Below are 17,998 nucleotides of genomic sequence, written 5' to 3'. Positions count from 1 at the left end.
GCCGCCTGTCCGCCGCTCTGCCCGCCGCCGTGCCCTCTCCCCCCCCGTGCCGCCCCTGGGCCCGGCCCGGCCCCGCTCCGGGGGGTGTCGGTTCCTCACCGCGTCCCGCTCGCGCATCCTCCGCCGCGGGGGCGCCACGAGGAACGACTGCGCGCGCGGCGAGCACGTGGCGGCGACGACGGCGGCGGCTACGGGGTCTCCCGCGCGGCGCTTACGGGGCGGCGTGAGGCGGCACCGCCGCCATCTTGGAGCTCGAGCGGCCGCGGGAGGTGGGTCCGGGAGGGTTCTTATGACCGGCGGGGCCGGCAACACCTGTGCGGGGTTCGCGGGAGAGGGCACCTGTGTAGGTCGGGGGAGCAGCTCGGTAACGTACCCAGGGGGTTCCCACAGCTGCGCTCCCTCACAGGGGCCTCCCGATGCTGGAACAGAAACTGGGAGGTGCTTCCCCTTGTCCGTGACCCTCTCCCGTAAAGATGTACGAAGGAGGATTTTGAGTAGGCTAAAAAACCTCTTTTTTTTTTTTTTTTTTCAGTCGGTGCTCAAGGAAAGGATAAGATGATGTGACACAAATGTATGATCGTGTGCCACAAATAGAACGTTGTGGGAAGCTTTCCCTTAGACATAAGCTTTGTCCTATATTTTTTCAAACAGTTTATTTCCTTGCTGTGTAGGTCATTCTTAACATTAGGCTAAATTTGGCTGCAGATGCACCAACAGTGAAGACAGACAGCGAGGGAGCTCAGTTGGACCCACAGTCTCAGCTGTGGCCTGGCCAGGAACATGAGTGCAAAATTATTTACATTTTTACTGACTTTTCCAGGGAGCTTGGTTGAAAGTAACAAACATTCAGGCATTTAAATAAAATACCTTGAGTCTAGAAAATTAGAAGTTTATAGGATGGCCTGCCTGATTTGCTCTAGTGCTGCAAGCCATGTATACAACTTGCATTAATTTCAAGGGTATTTCTAACACAAAGTGAGGAAAGACTGAAAAACTCAGGCCTTTTGAAGATCTGTACCTGGAACTTCAAAACAAGGTCCAATCTCTGCTTCCAGTACGGATGGCAGAATTTGTACTTGTTTATGCACTTTGATTTTCAGTTCTTTGTGTATAAATTTAGCTGTGGGTGGAGTATCCTGAGCCAGATTTCTTCCTATATGCTATACATGCAGGATGACAGAGAGACATACATGATTCTGTGTTAGATTGACAAGGAATTGCATTTCCCAGCAAATGCTGGATCAGAGCCATCTGTTTCAGAAATTAGCATAGCAGCAATTTGTTTGTTTGGCTTCATCTGTCTATTAGTTTGGTCCAAATCCTCTTGTTTTAGAGACACACTAGCACATAGGGAAGGGACCCGTCATCTGCTCTGTGCAGGCATCCCCTAAAATACATAAATTATTCTAACAAGAGGAGATATGAAATGTCATTGTCAGAAATCCAGACAAAGCAAAAGTAAGATTCTTTTTTCCCCCCTGTAAACAAATTTGACTTTCTCACTGCACTCTATCTTCCATTAAAAACCATCTGACCCTAAACAGTGTACTGGTCTCAGAATGCTTCTATCCAGCCCAAAGTAGTGTTGATGTGCTTGTAGGTGCACTGGATCTTTCCCTTCTGTTTATTTTGACAGAATGATGGAAATCCTTCCTGACTTAAAGCCTCCACAACTTTCTTTTGAAGAGGTATTGATATTCTTAAAACCTGAGGAGTCCAGCTGCAAACAACAGTCAGGAAAAGGGCATCAGTCCATTAAATGATAAGGTATCACTCCGTTAGACAACAGCTTTTCTAAAAGCAGTTCACTTTGAGTTCTGTACCTAAAGAAAATGACATCTCTTACATAGCTTTTTTTATTTGCTGCATACCAAGTCTACACTATTCAATATTTTAGTTACTTGCCTAGATTTTTTAGGTCTTTGGGGGAAAAAAAAATAAAAATTCTACTTAATACTCCAAAAACTCGCATCTACCATTTTATAGTTCCTACTGGATCTGGTTACAGTGCAAATATTTCTCCACAGACATAGCAAAAGGTCTGCACTGTTGTACAACTAATGATCACTCTGTGGCATTTGCTTGATGATACAAGTTTCAGATGATATTCCTAACTGCTCTGTAAAAATATAACCAAAAATAGTTATAAGAAAGTCTTCTGTACCCTTGAGAAGTGTAAAGCCCAATACAGTTATTCTGAAAAGAGAATTCTAGGTAGACCTGCTCAAATATGAGGAACTGTGGATGTTTCTTACAGCTCATTACTGCTAATGCACAATTTCCAGATGTGCTACACAAAGTAAAAGATTTAGTTCATTTTCATGTCACTTCATTTCTTAGTCACACGGCAAAACCAACAACAAAAACTCCTTCTAAAATAAGAACTTACGTTTCTCCTTCAGATAAACGAGTCTTATGTTGTAGGCAATGAAAGTGATGTGAAGTCTCAACTCAGAGGATGCGAGTGCTCATTGTACACACGCACTGCAAATCACCTGTGCTGGTCTGTGTGCATCTGTCTCTACCTGAGCACCTCCCTCAAGTTACTCCTCCCACACTCCGCCCCGTTTCTTTGTCTAATCCCAACGACCGACAATGGGATCTGCTGCAGTTTGGAAACCTGGGCTGAATGGAGGGGGAGTTGCCGGTGAGAAGAGGCTTTCCCAGGTCGCTGCTAAAACCATAAACACCTCACGCAGGGCTGTGCTCTCGTTGCCTGATGATGAAACAGCGGCACCAGCTAAAGTCAGACGGTGGCAACATCTGGTGGCTTCGCTGTGCTGTCAGAGCTCGCTGATGAAATTGCCCATTCAGAAGATGCATTTTGAATCAATACCTGGGTAATGCACACCACGGTGTTTAGAACAAATAGCAAATGTTGTCAGAAGTAAATAGTTCTGTATTTTAAGCAATGGAAAGAGTGTGTAAGTGCTTTTCCAGGGTAAGTGTAGAAAGCCATTACAAAGCTTATCTTTTCAAGTGACCTATAAAAGCTATAAACACATCAAAGGCTTTCAGGACATCAGATACAAACTTTAATTCTTTCCACAGTCAAAAACTCCCATGAAGCCACTGTCCCTGGATCACGACTCCAAGTGTGCTCAGTAATGCTAATGGAACTCACACTTACATGGGCAGCTTCATTCACAAACTGTAATTTAATTCAGGTTACAATTTATTAAGCAGTGATTTCTTGTAGTGATTTTTTTTCTCTAAATTGCTGAATGTAAGGCAACACAATTTTTTTTAGAATAGAATTTCTTGTAGGTTTTATTATTACAGAAAAAAAACCCATTAAAATGTAGCTGAAATGCTTCTGCTTCAAGGCAGCAGCTTTTTGTTTACAGCTGGCAGGTTGAGAGGTTATATTTGTGTCATAAGTAAAGGTGGGTGAAATTTCTTCCAGGTAGAGTCTAGACTTTCATAGCAATCTGAGATTTTAGCAGCAGTTTTTCTTACATTGTTGTCCAGCTCTAACCAGAATGCATCTAGTCAGTCACAACACTGTGAATTTAGTGAATGTGGCTTTTTGATTTTTTAAAATACTATGAAAAGATGTCCTTTACTGTAAATACTTAACGTGTCATCCTGATATCATAAGGTACCGAACACAGAGGGGATGAAAATGCCAGTGGATCCTGCTGAATGATTTAGCCTTAAGGCTCCTGCAGGTTTTATTCGGATTCAGAATAGTAGGAGTGGGAAGGAGGGGATAAATAAAACATTTGTTTCAGAAAGTAGGTGACTTTGACAGAACACTGATGTAAACCATGAAGCCTCACAGATCAGAAGAATATTGTTAAGAAGGGAGGCTGGTGAACACTCAACGCCAGCCCCCGAGTGGTGCTGATCAGTGCAGTGCTGCTTTGCTTTTAACTATTATTGCACCTTCTCTGCAGTTCTACAGAATTCAGTCAGTGACTCCCACTGATGTATCACAGTCACTCAAACGTGGTTTTTTATCCAGCACCAGTCGGTGGATATTTTGGTTAAGGCCTAATCTCATTTGGATTTATTACGATTTATCTTGGATTAAGCGTTTATCTGCTGAGGATTACGACCCATACTATGAGGTACTGATGGGCGATCCGAGTTCAGGAATGTCTGAGCACACTGGAATGAATCAGCAGTATTATTTTTTGACACAGTCTTCACACATTATCTCTTTTCAGTCAACTTTGCAACATTCATACACATAAGTATCTAATTTTCATTTAATATGGGCAGTAACCTGGAAAGCTCTTAACATCCAGTAAGAGAAAGCTGCATTTAATTAGGAGCAGCTTAAAAGATCAGGCCTCAGAGCCACATGACTTCATATTCCCTCTGCCTTCCACTCTCAGTATAACGTTATTGATTTTTTTTATATCAATTTAAATATTTTTTCTTTTTGAAATGTATTTTGATGAGTCTTTCACTGCTATCCCAACTTTCTACTTCTTCTAATTTGTGCAGCCAGGAGTAAAAACAACGATGAAGGAGAATGCATTGTTTGTCCATTACCTTTCTGGACTTTGAAGATGTTTTTCAGGTTTGAATAGGTTTAAACGGCTTCCTCTATTGATATACACGGTAGTGCACCTCAGAAACAGTGCTGGATTTCTCATGGGATTAAAAGAAGTTGGTCTTTGGCTTCAGTTCATGGCAAAGCCACCAGTGCATGCTATAGTTGCCCTCTAACAGGCTCCTGGCTATTTTCATGCTTAATCATCTTGTATATTTATCATATCTTAGAAATTCCATTTTATGCTGCTTTTTATGCTGCTTTAATTGCACCAATTTGGAGAATTCCAGTGGCCATAATTTTGTATGTTTGTAAGTTTTCCTTACAGTTTGGATTTTGTCTTCATGATGATACACACAGAGAAGGTTTAAATACTTTCAGTCTTTCATAATGCTGAAAATAAGACCTTGGAATTGAAACTGCACAATTTAATGTGTTTAACCACTCTTACTAAAGGAATTAGAGGGAAAATATATGGTTCATTTCCAGTATACAATTCTACTATTTGCTAAATACTGTCACATTTACAATGTGCAGTCCTGTAACAAATGACTACGCTGCAGTGTTATTGTTCATTTTGAGGATTGCCTGCAATGTCTTATTTGCCAACCAGGGAGTTTGCAGTATGAGTGTAACTGTGAGGAGATGAAACCTAAGGTGGTAAGGGACACTAGTGCCAGTATGTCTGACTTCACTAAATAGAGTAATGTAACTAAATTTTGGTTTTCAGGAGAACAGTTCAAAATTCAATTTCTTTACAGTGTTGGGATACACGATGCCTTGTTACCAATTTGCATCTTCCCCAACTAATGTTCAGAGTTGTGGACACAGCAATGTGTGTGAAACCGTAGCTCATATTTCAGTTATGCAAGGAAAAGATTCAGCTGATGAAAAATTAGACAAAGTAAAAGACTGAGAATGGATGAGCATAGAAAAAGATTGATCTACCATAACTAAAAGTGTTGATAAATAAGCTGTAAGGAGACATAAAAAATAAAATTATTTTTCAGTACCTTTTTTGAAAAAATATCAAATAGAAAATCATCTGGATTCAGAGGAGAAAGGTTCTGTGAGCCAGTTTCTGTATCGCCTTTCATATAAGTATGTGTACAAGGAGAGAAAAATAGTGAGTGAAGGGTATTTTCTGGTAATGGGATACATTAAGGTTGCCATGGAATTTGGGATCAGCATGCACAAGATATTGATCCTAAACCTGCTGCTGAGCTACAAGGATAAGAAGGACTTGTTAATTTACCTATTTTCTATATCAGCCCAGAACTACCCGTGTATAGGGACAACCCTATGGATAGGATGGATGGCAAAGTCTGACTTTGAAAAGACTCTTACTGGGACTCATGGAATCAATTCAACTGGAAGGGACCTTAGGAGATTTTCTAGTGCAAACTCCTGCTTACATCAGGGTCAACACCGAAATCACATCAGTTGGTTTAGGGCTTGGTGCAATGAAGTTTTGAAAACCTGCAAGGATGGAGATTCCCCAGCCTCTCTGAGCAATGTGTTCCAGTGCTTAAATATCTCCAAAGAATAAAGGGGAATAAAAAAGTGCTCCGTGTTCTCCAGGCTACTAATAAAGATATTCCTTGGTGTAGGTCTAAGGGTAAACTTTCAAGGGATGCCACTGGTAACTGCTGTCAGATGGAGTGTGACTCTTTAACCCCTTGGGCCTGTCAAGGTAGATTTTCACCCATTCAGCAGTCTGCCCATCCACACTATAACATTCCAATTTGGATACAAGTTTGCTGTGGGAGACCTGCTGAAAGCCGTCCTGAAGTCAAGGTAGGCAACATCTATGGCTCTGCCTTTGTCTGCATGTCTTGCCACTTCATCACAGAAGGTCGTTAGGCTTGCTCAGGTGTGGCAAACCTTGGAGAATCCGTGCTGGATACTGCTTCTCATCACCTTTCTTTCTTCTTCAGGCATGGCTCCTGCAGACTTGCTCTGTTATTGTCCCAGAGGACAAGCAGTGGTTCCATGGATCATCATTCTTGCCTTTCTTTAGCATTATGGGCTTTTGGAGAGATTGAAGTGTGAAATCAGCCTTTCACTTCACAGCTAAGAGATTTGACATAGTCCATAGTGATACACTCCCTACAAACTGGGACTAAAAAGTCTGTAAACAGTTATTGATCTCCACATGCTACTGGGGAAATTTTCCAAGATCAGTGACAGCTGGGAAATCACTGGCATTTTAAAATTATAGATCACTGATTCACTTTTTTGGCATTTTCAGTATTGCATTATGGCAATAAACATGCTAGATGTGTATAAAAAAACCAAAGTGCTTTTAGCATTTTAGTATTTTTTTGTTTGAGCAGTATTACAGATGAAAATTTTTTGATACAATTCAAAATAATGGGTTTGTTTATTAAAGATATATACCCATTAAGATGAAGTTAGGATGAGGAAAATGCTTGTTTGCGTGAAAATAATATCTGCTTTTTCAACAACAGCATCTCCTGAGGTTTCTTTGATTCATATCTGATTACTTTAATGACTAAACCAGGTTTTAACTCCTGTTAGCACTGCAGAATACAGGGAATTATAGAAGAGAAGAATGTATTTTGCCCTCCCAAGTCATTGTCAACACAACTCTCAGGTACATTTCATTCTGGAATTATTTGCAAGGGAGGGGATTGGTTTCCAGTCATTGTCCCAGGCAGAGGTTGCAGAAGCCTCTGGTCAGTCACTGAGCTTTCATTACAATTTGGGAGGAGTTGGGTGCTTGCCTACAGAAGGGCACAGGTGCGTGAAAGGAAGAGATGTGTTGACAAAATCACCTCTTTGCTGGACAATTAAAAATGTGAGATAAACCCGAGCTTGTTCTGTGCTGCCTGGGGCAAGAAGGACTTCATATTGTTAACACAGTGATTCCTCTGGCTGATGAAGGATCTGCTCTGACGCATTCTGAAGGATGTTGCATATGCCTTGGCTGGGAAAATGATGTTTTCTTTGTACTGGTCGAGGATAGAAAAGAAGGGGAAATGGTGGGAGTGGTGACTCGGGTGATCTTTAGAGAAAAAAAATAATGCAAATTCAAATTGAAGATGAGCTCTGTATACTTCCAGGTTTGAAAGTAATTAGCAGTCACAGAGTTCATAATCTAGCGTCTCAGATTTTTGCACTGGAAAAATACACATTTTAAAATAGAATAAAAAATTTACTAATAAGATTAGCTGGCTAATAATGTTTTAATGCAAAAAATATGTAATAGAAAATATTGTTCAGTCAGAATCCGGAAAGAAAAACAGCAAATAATAAACTGATTTGAGCTAAGAACTTTGAATACAGACTTAATTGTTCAAGACATGACTGATTTTATTTTATTCCCATGACAGCATCATTTCATCCACAGTCTGTCATGCCACGAGGCCTGTAAGGTATGTATTTTGCCTTCTCAGCTTCTCTTAGGGAATGATTTGTGATTAGGAGTGCAGAGACTATTTCAAATGTCTCTTAAAATCTGTGGTATTGCAAACAACGGATATAAAATGGGATTCACACACATAGCTTTGCTGGTGGCCAAGAACTGCGTTGCAATATGCCGGAAATCCAAACATCCTCCTACTCCCAGAGCCTTGCTGACAGATCTACAACAACTTCTTTCTCTTGAAAAAGCTACTTACAGAATCAGAGAGAAGCCTGATAATTCTGAGAAACTAATGTAATCTGTAAAGTGGAAGGTTAAAGATTCCTCGTCATTATAAAAATGACATTTCTTTTTGAAAATTTTACCGTTTCAAGTAACATCTAAATCCCCCCCCCCAAAATCTTGTCATCCCTGAAAAAGCAACAACAGCAAACCCTCAGGATTAGTGTCATTGTTTTCTTGTACAGCCTTTTAGACCTACAAATCATTGGGCTCCTGTGTAAGTACAGGGTGTTCATCAATGGAACTTGATACAGAAATAGAACCTCAGCTCAGCAGATCCTCCTTTCTTGAAAAACCAATTAAAAAGGCAAACACAAGGGAATAGAAAAACAAGTAACTTTTACAAGGGTGTATATTTTCAACAGCATATTTTGCAAGAAGGGCTGTATTAGATGCTACATATTTTAATTAGCTGTTTAGAAAATCAGGTTGACGATGTCCTTTAATTAGTAGACATTGACTTATTCCGCGTGTGTTATGGCACAGTGAATCTTATTAAGATAAATGTTTCTCTCTGAAGATACAAAAAAAATCCACCATCATTTGTTTGCTTACCAGATTGCTCACCATCAATATGGCTGCTATTTAAAATGATGAATTTTAGTCACATATTTAATTAGCTAATAGCTGATCTCACTGTAGGGTCTTGATCCTCCTTACATGTGTTCTTTCATCCTGAAAAAGTCTTTGGTTGTATCTTGGTTTTGAAGTTTTTGTTTGAAATTGTCCTTGCTACTTTCAAATCTAAAAGGCAATAAATTAAATTATTAAAAGTAAAAATTATGGTGAAAACATTTAAGGTTTTGAATATAGTTTTGTACCTACTGCTCATTTAAATATATTGCTAGAGGCTATGAATTTAAAAAAAAATTAAAAGTTTTTAAAGTCAGTTTTTCCACTTGCTGTGGGTATTTGCTGAGAAAATTATGTGCACTTTAAAGTGCTATAAACCAGCTGAAGATTTCAGTGCATTTGTCTATCACTGCTTGGCCTGCAGTCTTCTCACAGAATTCAGGTCGTTTGCTGGCCACATCTGCAAAGTGCAGCAAATGCACTGTAGCCTACACTGTGTCATGATAATTATTAAAAAAAGAAAATGTCTTCAGAGTGTTCACATGAAAGGCAGAAAGCTCTTGTGGGCGTCACTGGGTTGGAAGAGAACTTCTTGGGACTGTCTCTATTTTAGTTGTTCAGAGGATGTGACAAATGGTGCTTCTTCATCCCCACAGATCATGTTAGTGCCTAGAATGGCATTCAGGGGAAAACATCCCTCTCTCGTCACAGCAGATGACACTCCTGGTCACATGGATCAGTGTCAGGTAGTCATGCAAGGAGCAGGGAGTTGGACTCCATGATCCTTAGGGGTACCTTCCAACTTAAGATACTCATGATTCTACATGACTGGCTTCTAAACCTCTCATTTTCCTTCCAGTTTGCAGAGGTATGTTATTCCACCAGCACAAAGAAGATAAGCAAGAAGGAAGTTAATAAAGTGGAATTTTCATTGTTACAGAGGCTGTCTTTGAAGGGATTGTAATGGCAGGTATAGTTCTGCCAAGTAGAAATGATTCTGGAGACACTGCAGAAGGTGGAGGCTTTCCTGTGATGAACCTGGAGGCAGTCCGGAGGAGTTAGGTAAAGCCAGGCTGCAGCCATTGCAAAAGGATCTTCTGAAAAAGATCTGCAAGGTGGATTTGTCATTGAATTTGTAGCTACATGGATGCGTGTGTACCTGTCACTGAATTTGCATTAGTTCAACTATATATATCTAATATATATAAAATAAGTATCACTATTACTTGCAAGTAAGCTTGCTTTAAAAGAACATTTTGAAATAATATATGGTTAATGATAGTAATTCCTAGGAAACTGCTATAGGGCAGATGGCTCAAAGTCAAGAGAATTTGTTCAGTGAAGCCAAAGGGCATGAGGGTGCCTGGAGCATCGCAGTGATGGGCAAATAACGTACCACCAGATAGGGGGAATACCCATCAGGCTTGTCCTGCTGCTGCCACTTTCCTAACAAACACTGAATAGCTAGCAAGCTTCAATCACTATTGAAAACCAGCTATGTTACTGAAAGTATTCTCTTGACCTCTGGAGTATGTTATTACAAAAAGAAGGGCATAACTGACTTATTGAATCCCCAATTATTTGTTCTTGCTGTTGTCCCATAACAGCATGGATTATAAACCTTATGTCCTAGTCAGGCAGGCAAAACTCTGTTACCTTAGTCCTGCTGTTTAATTAGCATTTACAATTGGACATTGTTTATATACCAATAAATGTTGCCTGAGTGAAGACTTCCCCTTAACCAATTATACCAGATGTTTCTCTGTGAAGGTCCTAATTAAACAGCATCTCTTCTCGTGTTTGCTTTAATCCTGCCTCTTGTGTGGATCTCTGTCAGAGTGCATTGCTACACTGGGACACTTTACCCACATTTCTGTCCCTTTCAGGTTCACTGGCTGATGGCAGCTGCTCCCTTTAAAAGTTCTTGCTTACTGTATGGGAAGAAGATTCTGATGGGTAACCTTGAGAGCTGGGAATCCAAATCCCTTCCTTGTTCTATAGTGGGATTCTCAAGTGATTGCTAAGTGACATATGACCCCATCAGGATGCTATAACTTCAGGTGGCTGATGGGGTCACTGCTCTAGTGTCCAAATCTGCAGTTTCCAGCCCAGAATTTTCAGCAAAGGGGGAATTTACTTGGAAGCCCTCCTCTATAGACATTGTCAAGTTGCAGATCCTGTGCCTGGTTTGTGAGCAGCTCTGCCCCCCATCACAATTTTGGCAGTTTCGGGAATGATCAAGGATAGCTGTCCTGGACAGTGCTGTGCCTGCCCACTCCTTAGTCAGACCCTCAGTATACTTCAGCTTCCCTTCTCCTGTATAATGGTCCATTACTTTCTGGCAGTTAAGATTTTAAGAGCTTTTCTATTCCAGGTGCTTCTTCTAAGAGCTGATTCCTAAGTTTCCAGCACTTTTGTGTGTGCTTATAATATGAAAAGGAAATCAGCTTCCTTTCTCTGGTACAGCACCCGCCATCCTAAGTGAGTCAACGAGTTCCTAAATGTAGTATTTCAATGCCACGTGAAAAAGTAAGGAGTGGGAGTTGTATTAGTGGGAACACTGTCTCACTGCCAATCCTTATGGGTCAGAGGATTAGGAATACAGTAGCCCATGTGTGCTTCCCCAAAAATCTTCATTTAGAAGATAAGAATGGTATGTAACTACATTTTTTGCTGTGTACTTCCTTCATCCAAACTTCAAGTGACTCTAATTTCATATTAATGTCTTAATTTTTAAATTGTCCTTGATTTCAAGATGGATTAGCTAGTAATTACATTAAATTATTTCTGCAGATTCTGATCCAATATATACCCATTCATTTCTGTAAGATATTAATTTAAAGGATTTTTTTTTCATCTCTAGGGCCACTCTTGCAGGGAGTGGCAGAAAGTTTGCAGGCTGTGAGGGTCACTGAGGCTTTAGAATGCAGAAGAAGATGTTATGAATACAAACTTTAAAAAGTTTGTGTAATTTTTTCTACAGACTCTTAAATTCAAGTTTAGGGACAGATAATTGTGTGTGATTATATCCTAGTGAATATTCACTTCTCAGCATTGCTATTACATCAAGGGAAACAATTTCAGTAATCATGGTGTTCAGGACTATCTGGACTTTGGTATTACTTGGACAAAATAGAGAAATTAAAGAAAAGATGCCATGTGTTTCCTTTCTTCAAACACACAGGATAGAGATTTTAAAATGTTGCTGTGAATGTGGTCTTGGTGTAATGCTTCTCTGTTGCCTCTAAAGCCCGGTCTCTGCCCATCTCATGATGGTCAGGGTGAAGTTTGCATGTGGAGGACTATCCCCTGATCATATTTTGGACCATCATCAGATTGTCCTTTTTCTCTTGAGTTCTCCTTATTTTGCCCTAGCAGACAGTATTTAGGACTAGATTCACCAAACAACACCATTTCTTGTACTCTTGAGGGAAGGTAGTTGGCTTTTTTGGTAGGTCCCGTATTTTGCTTTACTCTATACCCTGGATTCCACAGAAAATGGCCCTAATGTTATTATCCCTTTTCTATTATCCCTTATCTAAGCTGATGGAGTGCTGCTATGGGCTTGAGTTTTCCTTATTGCACTGTCATTTTTAAAGGCAAATGTCAATAACATTTTGCACTAAAAGGACTTGTTTTGGTGGCACTGCAGGGCTTATGGAATAACTGGCAAGCCAGGAATGTTTCTGCACAAGTGCAGTGCAAAACTGAAAGGGACTTCAAGGGCTGACAGTCCTAAGCCACCAAGTGCAGTGAACTCAACCAAGGCAATCTACCTGCAGCCTCCGAGCTCATTCCTTGGATTCCTGAAAGGAATAAACCCATCATTGTTCATCCATGTGGCTGACATTGGCATAGATCTACTTCACTCCAATCTGAGCACTCGTAGGACTTGTATATAATAGGAGCAAAAGGGAGTTCCTTGCCACTTAGTGTGAGAAAAAAATGCCAGGGAAGACAAGTGCATATTAGGGTGAGCCAACTGTTTACCATGATCTGCTAACAAATGTGATAACTAAAAATGGCCTTTCTGCACTGGGATTTCATCGTGTATTAGTTGCCATGTGTTAGCTAACATAAGCTTATTGCAGTCTAAAGTAAATTCCTGCCATTTCAGTTTACCTCCTCTCTCCCAGCTGCTACATGTACTGATTGTCTCTCAGCGATTTGCTGCTCCTTTTTCTGTGCCACTGGCACCTTGAGAAATTGTAACTAATAACAAATGGTGAATTTATTTTAAAAGTTTGGAATTTAACATGGTTCCTAAATGAATTATGAATCCTCTCCTATAAAGAATTACATTTTAGTTGAGGGCCAAATAACCAGCTTCAAGACAGCAAACAATTCACTTAATCTGAAATTAAGTTCTGATTGTACCTCTCTCATCTGTCCACGTTTGCTGTCTGCATTAAAAGAATTTTATCAGAGTAAATGCTGAAAAGGATTAAAAGATAGCAGAGAACTGTAGAGTTTATAGATTATTAAAATGGAATGCATAAAATGTGTTTGTATATATAAACACAGGACTGAGTCCATAATAATATTGGAAATATTAATGAAAAACTAATACTCAGATATTAAACATTTTCCAATTAAGATATTAAAACATTACACAAGCATATATTTTAATTTCTAAGTATAGGTGTAGTAATCTCTGCCACTAGGAGTGGATCAGGATCATGAAGACCCCTTGGGGACACCTGTAAAGAGCATATTTAGCAGCTACACAATTAGAAACCACTGGAAAGTGCTTTCCCCACTGAGGGATTCCAGGGAATTGGAGGGTTCCAGTGTAGAAGAATTCTTTGGGTCCCTTCTACCTGCCTCTGAGTAGCAGAGAATTCTAGCTTAGCATTATACTTCACGTTTGAAATTCTAAACTGTTTTGATCCACATGCTCAAATCCCAGGAGAACCGACTTAGCCCTTCACCTTTCCCAGGTAAAGTGCACTTTTATCACATATATGTGTGCACCTTTCTGATGGCAACTTAAAAATGAAGGTTATTTCCTGAAAAGAATTTAGAAGTCTCAGTTTGTAATAGCAAGGGTTTACCTGTGCCCTTGGATAACAGTTCTTTTTCCATTCTGTGCCCGGGTGGCTGCCACTGACCTTCCTTTCCTTTCCTAGTTGTGCTCGCTGGCAAGCAAACACTCCTCAGCTCTGCCTGGCTTAGAGGGGCAGTGGAAGAGCAAGGGGGGGGGGGTGTGAGAAAGCCCTGCACATTGGCAATCCCCTGCTTTTACAAGCTCAGAAGAGCTTGTGGAAGAGTGGAAAAGCCAAGTAGCATTCCAAATCCCAGAGTCACAGGTCACTGCTGTCATTTACAGGCTGGGTTCCTTCGGGCCGACGGTTTCTCTGTGTAATTACACAATATTGATGCACATCTGTGAGGACAAACCGTTAGGAACAAACAGTTCAAAATATCTATAAAATGTAAAATTAAAAAAAAAAAATATTTTCAGGTGTGAAATGAGATGATGCTTTGCCTGCATGGGCAAAAATTGATCCAAGTTTTGTGATGACGGTGTCTCTGGTTTCATGTCAGTTATCTCAGCATAACTTTTAGATTATTTCTGAAATCATGCACAGAATGAGGGGCGATACAGTTTGACCTTTTCAGACTTGCTGCATTTTAATTTTTCCTATGCTCAGAAATAACACAGAAAAACCCCCAAGAGGTAATATTATTTTTGTATAAATCTCTGTAGTTATACTAGGCATGTTCGGAATACATTAAAGATACTGTCCTGACACAAAAAAATTACAATGTGCTTTTAGATATTACATAACTAATGAGAGCAATAAATGCTGGGGGAACGAGTGGATCAAGGTTACAATAATAAGATTATAGCATTCCTCCACTATGTGTGCATGGTTAAAAATTCACCTCAATTTTGCTGCCTCAGTCTGGGCTTTGGTTTTTCATTTTGGCTTTTTCTTGCTTTATCAGATTTAATTTTCTGTCTGAGTCCACCAGACCATAACATCCTGGCTAAAAACTCTGACCAGACTTTTGATTTTCTCTTTCTCTTTTTTTCCTCTCTCTCTTTTTTTTTTTTTCCTTCTTTTTAGTTTTCTTATTTTTAATTTAGAATGTACCTGCTCTGCTTGCACGGCCACCATCAATGGCCTGTCTGTAGCAGAACCATTGTCATGGTCTTTTCTCTGACAGGAGTCACAGTTGAAGCACCAATAGAATATACACTTGAATGCTTGCATGACTTTTTTCTACACAGGGAAAGTGATACCAAAAAAAAAGTAATTATGTGATTTCTACACAATTACACCTGGATTTTTAAATCCCCACTTCGAAGACCCACCCCATACACTGTGTGTGTGGTGTGTGAAAGGCATGGAAAACGTGTGCTAATGCTCCATCTTCTCATTCACATCCAGCCCTAACAGTCACTTAAAAACGATTTGTGAAAAAATCAATAATGTACCTTACTGTCTTTTTTTGTAATGTATAAAAAAGGGTGGATTTTTGCCAATTTTTTAAACACTCTGAAAATATCAAGATTGTAAAATTGGATTTTTATTGATTTTCTTGGAAGATCTTTGGGGTTTCGACAGACAGGTATTGACAGCAGCCACCTCTAGCTGAATCAGAAGTATTGAATGTGTAACAGGAATCATTCGATCTTCAACATATTTGAATTATCCTCATGTTAAAACAAAAGTGATCAGAAATCTTTTCTCCTTTCAAGTCTTTGCTCTTGCACTGTTATTCTTCTTTATGTTCTTTAATCGCCGCAGTCTTCCAGGCTGCAAACGAAAGATAAACAAACAATGGAATATCTAATGTTTCAAATGCAAGCACAGATCAAAAAAGTAAAACATGCTCCTTAAGTCCATAGAGATTACAAATAAATAGAAAAATGGGACAAATCCGTATTTATAAAAATAATTTCTTTCTCAATATTTGTAATGGAGTTGTCAGTCACATTAATTTTTATGTAAATTTACCTAAGCTGATGAATCATAACTGAAATACTGTCTAATCTTCCTGGGTTTGACCGGCATTTCCATTTTTATTTCCATCGCCTCAGTTTATTTTTGTTTGTTGATACAATGAGTTTTAAGGGTCCGTTCCAGGACCCATAACACAGCAAAAGGAGCGGCCCTGCCTCGAGTGGCTGTCAGTCCCACACAGGCAGTGGATCCCGACACATGAGAGTAAGACAAGAACAGTCTCCATGACAGACAGTCATCTTGGCACACAGCTGACGATTCATTACCATTCCTTCAGTAGACAGCACAGCACAGGAGATTTTTAGGGAGGGATTTGAAGGAGGAAAATTAGGTGAGTGGGAGTGAGAAGCAGCAGCGAGGGAAAGCATGAAGGTGCTGGTTTGAAAATGTAACAAGTAGAGAGTTATTACTGAATGAAATGTGTGGGGGGAAGCCGTTGGTTTTTCCATAGGCTATTAAAAGATGATGGGGTGGGAATAAGCTGCAAAGAGCCACAGAAGTGGAGCAGTTTTTGCTTGCCAAGATGTGGAAGGAGGCGGGGGGACCCGCTGGAACAAGGAATGGGGCTGAAACAGCGAATGTGAGGATAACCGGGGCAGCGGTGGTTTGCAGCAGTGTTCTGTTGTTCTTTGTTGGTTTGTGATGTCCAAAATCAGATTGTTTGCTTTGGAAGGGCAAGGGCCAAAGACGTCTTTGTACTAACAAACACCTCAACATGTTCTCAGGTGCTCTAAAAATGAGCAAATAAAAATAAGCAACTGCTTCTCCTAAAAACCAGTTCCCTCATTCTTCAGCCCTGATTCAAGTTACGCCATTCGGTTATCTTTCTATTTCCAAAAGAACTTTCTATATGAACTTTCCAGTTCTCTCTTGTCAAATTATCTTACTGTTTTTGGAAAGACTGCATATCATCTATATTTAACAGCACTTCTGCTTGGTGAGGTGACTATAACATAGCATTAAACTCAGACTAAAAAAAATGAGTGTGGCATTTCTAGGTTTTTCAAGTGTGTTAACTCAGAAGAGATAATTTGACTGGAGAAAGTTCTTTCCCCCAAATGTCTTTATTTCAATAGACCTTCTTGCAGGTATTTGAGTTGAGTTAATTGACGGGCAATTAGATGCAAAAGACCTTTGGATTAGTATTTGTGGTCACCATAGAAGCCAGTCTCAGAGAGATGTGAATAAAGAGGTCCTCTGAAGCACTGATATGGAAGGTCTCTCCACAGAGAGAATTCTTAGAAATTTACAGATGAAAAATGCTATATGAGTATTAATAGATAGGAATGAAATATGGATGAGGGGACACTAAAGCTGGAATAGCAAGTAGAACAAAGGGAATAAGGGGACATGGGGACATAAGAAACCAGACTAGAGCTGCAAACTTGGACAGAACTCTTTAAGATCTAAAAAGGAAAAAAGAAAAAAAAAAGGAAATATCAGATAAAGGAATGAAGAGGTAAGTAATATGAGAAATTGTTTGAAGGAGGGCTGGGATGGGACATGGCTATCAGGGAACCTAAAAGAAAGAAGAGAAAGATTAGAGTATATGTGGCATGTTCTGAAGAGGGATGTCCCAGGATCATTTGTCCAGCAACAGACAAGGAAGAGCACAGGGCCTGGGTGATCTGCTGGCCTGGAGAAAGAGTGTATGGGAGAGGATGTGTCTGTGGGGGTGTGTGCACTTAGTGTACCTCACTGTCAGCAGTGAGACAAATCAACCTTTTTAGTATGCAAGTGACCACCTATAGTTTATAAAGACTGCAGAGGAAAAAGTCTAGAAAATATTTTTTTCAGAGCTTGGATCTAGATGGCTTTGCTAAGCAAAGAACAGACCTACACTCCACTATTCTTCTGTGCAAGGGTGCATCTTCTAGCCCTGTCACAAAGCCCCCTTGGTACACCCTTTTAGACAGGTATTTCATCAAGGCACAGGAATGTGGCTAAAGTAACATTAAATTAATTAGCTTATATAATACTAGAGTAAGATACTGAGAGTGAAGAGCAGTAGATAAAGGAAAGAGGCCTAAATGTCACTGAAAAAGAAAGGAAACAGTAAAGGAAGGGAAACCACAAAAATAGATGCTGCAAAAATAACCAGAGAACTATGAACTGAAAGAAGAATGAACAGGGCTGCAAAAGGAGGAGGCTTTCTCTTTTCCAGGGAGAAAGGAAGCAACTGACCCTACAGAAAAATCTAAGCGTGTGGAACCTGCAGGTATTATCCATGTGAGTCTTGTTAAGAGGAGTTGAACTGGAGCAGAAAAGGCACATACC

At 40.0% G+C, this 17,998-nt stretch overlaps 1 protein-coding gene and 1 long non-coding RNA gene across 7 annotated transcripts in view; one reads left to right on the top strand and one right to left on the bottom strand.

The window, feature by feature from the left end:
* ELAVL4 (ELAV like RNA binding protein 4) overlaps positions 1–164 on the bottom strand; it is an 82,630-nt gene extending 82,466 nt beyond the window's left edge. Inside the window, exon 1 of the mRNA XM_032696487.1 lies at positions 100–164. Coding sequence (XP_032552378.1) covers positions 100–117 — 18 coding nt within the window. The 5' untranslated portion in view covers positions 118–164. The remainder of the gene's footprint in view (positions 1–99) is intronic.
* Positions 155–16,620, top strand: LOC116790942. 6 transcript variants are annotated; one of them, XR_004358557.1, is made up of 7 exons: positions 155–269; positions 1,637–1,767; positions 6,115–6,301; positions 6,442–7,902; positions 9,688–9,809; positions 12,400–12,720; positions 13,877–16,620. It is a non-coding gene; the product is annotated as an uncharacterized LOC116790942 (long non-coding RNA). The 6 variants fall into 6 exon arrangements; XR_004358559.1 differs by lacking the exons at positions 12,400–12,720; positions 13,877–16,620 and having other exon boundaries at positions 6,442–7,121; positions 7,861–7,902; positions 9,614–10,556; XR_004358558.1 differs by lacking the exons at positions 12,400–12,720; positions 13,877–16,620 and having other exon boundaries at positions 156–269; positions 6,442–7,121; positions 7,861–7,902; positions 9,688–10,556.
* Positions 16,621–17,998: the final 1,378 nt, after the last annotated feature.

The sequence above is a fragment of the Chiroxiphia lanceolata genome, chromosome 9 (genome assembly GCF_009829145.1).
Source record: "Chiroxiphia lanceolata isolate bChiLan1 chromosome 9, bChiLan1.pri, whole genome shotgun sequence".
Lineage (NCBI taxonomy): Eukaryota > Metazoa > Chordata > Aves > Passeriformes > Pipridae > Chiroxiphia > Chiroxiphia lanceolata.
This window is presented reverse-complemented; position numbering and strand designations above follow the sequence as displayed.